The sequence below is a fragment of the Arvicola amphibius genome, chromosome X (assembly GCF_903992535.2).
Source record: "Arvicola amphibius chromosome X, mArvAmp1.2, whole genome shotgun sequence".
NCBI classification, from domain to species: domain Eukaryota; kingdom Metazoa; phylum Chordata; class Mammalia; order Rodentia; family Cricetidae; genus Arvicola; species Arvicola amphibius.
Genome location: NC_052065.1, coordinates 114,388,041 through 114,396,278, shown reverse-complemented (window position 1 = coordinate 114,396,278; position 8,238 = coordinate 114,388,041). Strand labels below are relative to the sequence as shown.

Sequence of the window (8,238 nt, the reverse complement as noted above, 5' to 3'; positions counted from 1 at the left end):
CAATGCTGAGTATGTTTTAATTGTACCAATCCTAAGAAAGATAAAGATGAGAGGCAATATTTGTGCTAATTTGTGTGGTTTAGTCATACTAGAGTGCATATGCAGATGAAAGTACCAGATTTATGTGGTGTTATTTTATTTGTGTTTTAATAAATAAAGTTTGCTTGAAGATCAGAATGCAGAGCTAAGCCACTAGAGGGCAGGGAGTGGCGGCACACACCTTAAATCCCAGGACTCAAGGCCACCCTGGGCTACAAGAAATTGAGTCTGCCTAAAAGAGAAGTAGAATTTACACAAAGGTGATTCCAGCACTTTAATCACAGGCCTTTAATCCCAGGAGTCGCAGGCCTTTAATCCCAGCACTAGGGAGGTGGAGACAGGAGTGATGTGGCTGGGCGGAGAGAGGACTATAAGGCAGGAGGAGACAGGAGCTCTTTGCAGCTAAAACCCCAATCTCTGTCTCTGGGTTTTTATTATTCGTGTTACAAATCTATTATCTCAAATACATAACAAATGAATGAGTATTAAAAAAAACTGATTGACACCAAGCATAGTGGCATACCCCTGCAATCCCATTTATTTTGTAAGCTGAGGTAGGAGAGTCACATTTAAAGATGCCCCTAAGCTATATGCAAGGCCAACATGGGTAATTTAGAAAGACTCCATCACCAAATAAAAATATGATAAAAATGAAATGCTTACTACCTCAAACGTTATGAAAAGGTCTGGAATGTAACTCCGTGGTAGAACATGTCCTATCACCGATAGCAAGCAAATACAGAAACATATTTACCTAATGTGCTAATATTATGTTAATAATATATTATATATAATATGTTCTGTGACTAATAGCTTCAGATTGTGATGCAGATGTCCATAGAGTTGTCAATGTATATATAATTTATTCTTTCTAGTTCACTTTCTTTTGTGCATATTTCTTATAATTTCCTTTATAGTTTTGTTTTACAACAGTGTTTCACTGTGTAGCTCAGCTAGGCCTCAGATTGCCATCTTCCTTCCCCTCTCTCCAGTGTGCTGTTGTAACAGGTGAGCTCCATGACACCTGGCTTGTTTTATGGCAGTTTGAGTCCATCTTTGTTTCTTTAGTTGAGATACAGGCATTTCAGCTATTGATTTATTTTAGCAATTACATTTGCTACTGCTCCTGAAATTTTGTCTTGGTTATTGTTCATTGTTGTTCTTTATAAAAATCATTGTGTATGTAAAATTAAACATTTATTTCTTTATTTAGTGCATGTGTATGCATGTATGTATGTGTAGGCATGTCCATACCACAGTGCACATTTGTCATAGTGTCATTGGGAACTGCAGTGTTCACACAGTAGACCCTTTTGACCAAACAGGAAATGTTCATTGTGTTATGGGTTGTAGGTTAGGTTCAAGGCCTCTAGCTTCTGGAACACCATCAATAGTGGACCCTCCCTGAAACTCCTCTCAGACAGCCTGCTGTTGCCTGGAATCATGGAGATCCTGTGGCCATAGTGCCTCAGAACAAGATGGGGTAGATATTGGGGTGGGTCAATTCAAAGCCCTAGAACACATAGGCTGTTGTAAAAATATATTTTGTCTCTTTGGCAAATATCTATGCATGAATAAATGGGTCATAGGTGTATTAATTTTCAAACAACCTGCCATAACACATTCTTTTTTAAAAATCACATATCTTTTATTCAGTAAGACAGAAAACCGATTTAAACAGTATTCTTAATCTTTAGACTAGCTAGGAACATTTTTACAAGCTACTTTAAAAGGCATGTTCCAGTAACCTGCTGCATCCAAGTAAACTCTCATTTTAAAAAACTCTGTAGTTCCTTGCAGTAGTATCAACATCAGAGGATCAATCCTTCAGCACATTTTAAAAAAAGTTTTTCTATTTATCTAATTATTTATTGTGCATGTGTGTGTGCACGTGTATGTGTGTATGTGTGTGTGTGTGTACATACATTTGCATGCCATGATACATACGTTGAGGTCAGAGAACAACTTGTGGGAATTAATTCTTGCCTTATACCATGGGGAATTCCAGGAATTGAACTCAGGTCATCAGGCTTTATGACAAATGCCTTTACCTACTGAGCCATTTCTCCAGCCCCTAGACACATGTATTTTAATGTGCAGCATGGGGAATACTGTTAATAAGACTATATTAGGTACTGGAAGTTTAATAACAATATATTTTGGGGTACTATTAGTAGTAAAATGATGACTATACTAACTTTCTCCACTGAGGTAATTACTCTGCTATGTATGTACACATACACTAAACAAAATTATGTTGTACACCATACAACTGTTAATCAGTTCTTCACAGTGAGTTCACTAATTTACGCTGCCTTATATGAGATTTGCCTTTGCTCTAAAATGCACTTCTGCCCCTTTAGCCATTCCATTTCTGATAGGTTTGGGATAGTATTTCATCCCAAATAACTAAGGATAGCAAATAGAGTTCATATTTTCATTGGCCATTTCTAGTGCTCTTTTGGATTACTATCTGTTCCTCTTTGTACTTTGTGGGTTTTTTTGTCGTTTACTACTGAATTATAGGAACTTTTTCTGTACTCTGGGTGCTAGACCCTTATCAGACATGTACTTTACAAATATTTACCCAAATCTCTGTGTTGTCTTTTCATTTTCTTGATGGTGTCCTTTGACACACTAAAGATTTTCATTTGATGAAATCCAATTTATCTCTTTTTTTTGTATGTACTTTTGATTTGAAAATGAAAGTTCATGAAGAATTAGGCAGTTTCCTTCTTCCATTTCAAATATATTTTGTAGGGCTCCAGAAAAAATTCAGTCTTTTTCTACATACTAAAAAACAGTCTCATAATTAAATTTAGAAAATAATTTCATTTATTTTTTATTTATTTTTTTCATTTTGCATATCAACCTCAGTTCCCCAATCCCCCCCTTTTCCCACCCCTACCTCCCCCATCCCATCCCCCTTCCATTTCTCAGAGGGGGTAAGACCTCCCTTGGGGAGTGAAGAAAGTCTGGCACCATCAAGTTGAGACAGGACCCAGCCTCTCCCACTGCATCAAGGCTGAGCAAGGTATGCCACCAGCAGGAACAGGCTCCAAAAACCCATGCACCTGGTATAAGTCCTGGTCCCACTGCCAGTGTCCCCCAACAGATCAAACTACATAACTGTAACATTCAGAGGGCCTAGTTGGGTTTCATGCAGGTTCCCCAGCTGATAATCCAGAGTTCCTGAGCTCCCACTAGCTCTGGTCAGCTGTCTCTGTAGTTTCTCCTATTATGATATTGACCCCACTTGTTCATATGATCCTTCCTCCCTCTTTTCTACTGAACGCCAGGAGCTTATCCCCGTATGTGGTTGTGGGTTACTACATTTGCTTCCATCAGCTACTGGATGAAGTTTCTTTGATGACAATTAGGGTAGTCACCAATCTGATTACAGGAGAAGGCCAGTTCAGGCACCCTCTCCTCTATTGCTATGAGTCTTAGCTTGGGTCACCTTTGTGAATTCCAGGAATTTCTCTAACACCGGGTTTCTCCCTAACCCCATAATGCCCCCCATCAAGATATCTCTTTCATTGCTCTCCCTCTCCATCCTTTTCCCAACTCAGCCATCGAAATCCCTCATGTTCCCATTTTACCATAGCACCAGAATAATAAAACCTTTAAGAATATTTTAAACAGAAGAATATGATACCTGTCTGCTGAAAACCAGAAGACATTTTGAAAAATATTGAAAGAAACCACAACTAGATGGGTAAGTATCCACATGCCCATTGATTAGAAGAAGGCATTTAAAGACTACACTCTCCAAATTGATCTGTGTATTCAATTTAATGACTACCAAAAGTCCGACATCACTTTTTCAGATATGAAAAATGGATGCTATACTTAGTATGGAATGGAAATGAACCTAAAGTAGTCAACTCAATCTTGAAAAAGAAGAAGCCAAAGGATGGCTGGAATTTAATTCCAGTTCTCATGAAGTCACGGTAGTCAGAAGAGTCTTGTAAAGCATAAGAATGGACATGTCTATGGCACTGGAGGAGGGTTTGGTGGGTAAAGCATTTTCAGCCTAGCATGCAGGCCTGACTTTAGATGCCCAGGACCATTGTAAATGCCAGAGCCATAGTGGTCTTCCTGTAGTTCCAGCATGGAAGGCAAATATAGAGACTATCCAGGTCAAGATGGCCACCTAGACTAGCTGAATTCAACAGCTCTGGGTTTAAATGAGAGATTTTGCCTCAATACATAAGGTGGAAACTGATTGACAATGGCCATCTAATGTCAGCCTCTGACTTCTACATGTATGTGCACATGCATGTTCACACATCTTGCCAAACCTACCCACACACATTTTAAGCAACATGCACATATATGCATATTTACATACATACACACACTCAAAGAACAGGCATATTGACAAAATAAAAATTTGGAGTCCCACAAATTTACTAAAAGCTTCCAGTAGTCTTTAAATAATGGTGAGAGCACATATCTTCTTATTAATACTCTTAGGGGAAGTATACAAATGGTTATGGTGTTAACGGTAGGATTTTGGTGTGATTATTTTTTTAGCTGATAAGTAAGTTCCCATTTATTTTGAGTATTGTGAAATTTGTATTTAACCTGGATATATGGTAAATTTTGCATAGGATTGCAGGAGTCAGAGGGGTTTTAGACACCAGGAGAACATGGTCCACAACCAACTAATCAGGGCTCATTGTGGCTCACAGAAACTGAAGTGACAATCAGGGTACCTATATGGGTCTATGCTAGGTCCTCTGCACATATGCTATTTTGAGGGTTTCTGTGGTACTACTAACGCTGGGAACAGGAGCTGTCTCTGAGTCTTGTTGCTTTTGGGATGCTTTTACTTCTACAGGATTGCCTCATTCAACCTTAATATGAGGGGATGTGATGTGACTAGTTGGATATGCCATGTTTGGTTGATATCCCTGGGAGGGCTGCCCCTTTCTGAAAAGAAATGGAGGAGGAGTGATCTGGGGGAGAGGGGAGGAAGTGGTGGTGGGGACTTGGAGAAGTGGAGGGAGGGTAAACTTGGATTGGGATATGATATAAGAGAAGAATAAACAAAAATAGATCATAAAAATTTGAAAATATTTGGATGATTGCATTTGTTATGTTTGGCTGAATACTGTCCTTCCCCCGGCTAGCTCATGAGTTTGAATACCTGGCCCTAGCTAATTTTAGAGGTTGCAGAACCATGGGGAGATGAGGCCTAGCTGGACCAAGGGGCTCCTAGAGTAGGCCTTGACGTTTTTGCTTAGTTCTGTTTCCTGCCCTGTCTTTGAGTTCTGTTCGGTGGAGAAGTGAGAAAAGTGCCTTCCCTCATAGCCTTGAGCTGCCTCTGCCAGCATGCTTTCCCTGCTGTCACAAACAGTCCTCAAACTGACACAAAATAAATCCTTCCTCCCTGCAGTTGCTTCTTGTCAGGTATTTCATCACAGGGATGAGCAAAGTCAGTAATATAGGTCCTTAAATATATTTTAATAATATTGTACAATAAGCTGATTTATTTTTTAAAGTTTTCTTTTTCTTTTTGAGATTATAATATAGCTGCATCTTTCCCTCTTTTCCTCCCTCCAATTCCTCCCACACATCCTTCCTTATTCTTTTTCAAATCTGTGGCCTCGTTTTTCATTAACTGTTGTTACATGTGCATGTGTATATACACATATATTATTAAATATAACCAGCTAACTCTGTATAATGTAAGTTTCCATGTATGTTTTCAGGGCTGACCATTTGGTATTGGATAACTAAGTGGTGTGCTCTTTCCTGAGGAAGACTATTTCTGCCAGTCTCCATATTCCCTAGTTGCCTTTACAAAGTCCTGGGAATGTTCTGCTTCCACAAACAACTTCCTGTCAGGGGATAGTTAACTTGAATGGCTCCATCACAATTCTGGTTTTTAAAATTAATTAAATTTTTTTGACAATTTCATACACTAGTACTGTATTTACATCATTTATACACTCCATTCCCTAACTCCTTCTATGTCTCCCACTCTGTTTAAAATTCATGACATCTTCTTTAATTATCATTGCTACACACACACACACACACACACACACACGCACACACACACTCACATACTCTCTCACACGCACCTTACTGAATCCATTTAGTGTCGCTCTTTATGTACATGTGTTTGGGGCTGACAATTTGGGCTTATATAGCCAGTCAGGGTGTTTTTCACCCCAGAGAAGACAGACTCTCCGCAGTCATTAATTGCCTGTGGCTCTTCATCTAGGTATTGGCTTTGTGAGATTTGCCCCATTTATGTTAGTATGGCAACTGGCATTGTCATTGTTCAGGTCTTATTAGGTAACCATACTGTTGAGATTTCATGGGTACAAGCTTTCCTGTCATGTGTAGAAAACACTGTTTCAAAAACAGATGTCCTGGTTGTTTGGCTCTTTCAATCTTTCTGGCCCTCTCCTATGATATTCCCTGAACCTTAGGGATAGTGGTTGTATTGTAGATTTACCAACTGTCACTTATGGTCACTTATTCTCTGCATTTTGACTAGTTGTGGCTATCTGCAATAGCTTCCATCTACTGTGTATAGAAGAAGCTTGTTTGATGAGTGGTGAGAGCTACACTTATCTGTGGGCATAAAGATATGGATTTAGAATTAATTTTTTTTTTTCGAATGACACCTTATTCAGTCATTTTCTTTACAACTGAAACATTGGGAATTCGAAGTTAACATCCTTGCCTGTGAGCTTCTTATACACACCGGAAAAAGTTTCCACCTTATGCTCCACGTTGTTCTGCTGTGCTTTGTCTAAATGAACCTTTATGAGCCAGCTGCCATCCAGTCTCACATGGATCCTCTTGCCCACAATCTCACTCGGGAAGACCAAGTCCTCAAGGATGGCGTCGTGCACTGCGGTGAACATGCAGCTTCTGGGGCACTTCTGCTTATTTTTCGTATGGATTTTCCGAGTTGGCTTGGGCAGAATCCTCTGTGCAATGAAAACTACGTGTTTCCCGCTGAACTTTTTCTCCAATTCACAAACCAGCCGGACTTGGATTTTTTGGAAGGATTTCAGCTGAGGAACTGGTACAAAAATTATGATGGCTTTCCGGCCACCACCAACTTCAATTTCCTCGGCAGCAGTGATGTTGAGCTCCTGCAGCTGAGCCTTGAGATCCGAGTTCATCTCCAGCTCGAGCAGCGCCTGAGAGATTCCGGACTCGAACTCGTCTGGCTTCTTGCCATTGGGCTTGACGATCTTGGCGCTAGAGCTGAACATGGCTTGCCCTTACGGAGTGCCGTCTTGGAAAGAGTAGAATTAATTTAAAAATTACTGTGACTTAGGAAATGGCAGTAGAAGATTGTTCTCTGGGCTCTATGGCTGCTCCAGCACAGCTATTTTGTAGGAGTGGCGGGGCTGCGTCCCGCCACGCGGCTAGCTTTACCCAAAATAATTATACGGAAACTGTATTTTTTTTAAACATTGTCTGGCCCCTGGCCCGTTATCTGCAGCTTTTTATTGGTTGATTTTTATATCTTGTTTTTAACCCATATTTACAGTAGCAGGCATGAATTCTTTCCCAGTGAGTTAGCCTTACCTACAATTAGACAGCTTTGCTTTAATATTTCGGGTCTTCTGTCTTTCTTTTGATTAGTTAGGTATGGGTTCAGGTAATCTTGTTAATCTTTACAAAGAACCAAGTCTTCGATAAATTTTATATATTGCTCTTTTATTCTCTATTTCAATGGTTTCTGTTCCATCTTTTATTATTTCTTGCCATTCATTGTGTCCAGGTTTGGCTTATTCCCGACTTTGCTAGAGGTTTAGAGGCATCTATTTATTTGAAATATTTTTGATTACCAAATCCAGCTGGACTGGGACTGAACGAGCATGGGATCAAACTGAACCCTCTGAATGTGGCTGACAATTGGGGCAGAATGAGAAGCCAATGATAATGACACTGGGATTTGTCTCTACTGCATGTACTGGCTATTCTATTTGGATGCATACCTTCCTAAGCCTGAATGGAGTGGGGAAGGCCTTGGATTTCTCACAGGGCAGGTTATCCTGCCCTCTCTTAGGACTGGAGGGGGAGGGAAGTAAGAGGAGGGGAGGAAGTGGAAATTTTGATTGGTATTATTTATAAAGTAATAAAAACTAATCTGTTGGAAAAAACCTTAAAGAATGAGCTGAAATTGTCTGAAAAACAAAGATTCAGTCTATGTAGCAC

At 39.8% G+C, this 8,238-nt stretch overlaps 1 protein-coding gene across 1 annotated transcript; it reads right to left on the bottom strand.

The window, feature by feature from the left end:
* Positions 1-6,704: 6,704 nt before the first annotated feature.
* On the bottom strand, positions 6,705-7,286 carry LOC119805355 (40S ribosomal protein S7-like). Its single transcript, XM_038317317.1, has one exon. The coding sequence runs from the start codon at positions 7,284-7,286 to the stop codon at positions 6,705-6,707; it is 582 nt and encodes a 193-aa protein (XP_038173245.1).
* Between the last annotated feature and the right edge of the window lie 952 nt (positions 7,287-8,238).

Excerpts from the sequence above, each read along its gene's own strand:
- LOC119805355 (XM_038317317.1), bottom strand. The coding sequence starts at position 7,286 with ATGTTCAGCTCTAGCGCCAAGATCGTCAAGCCCAATGGCAAGAAGCCA.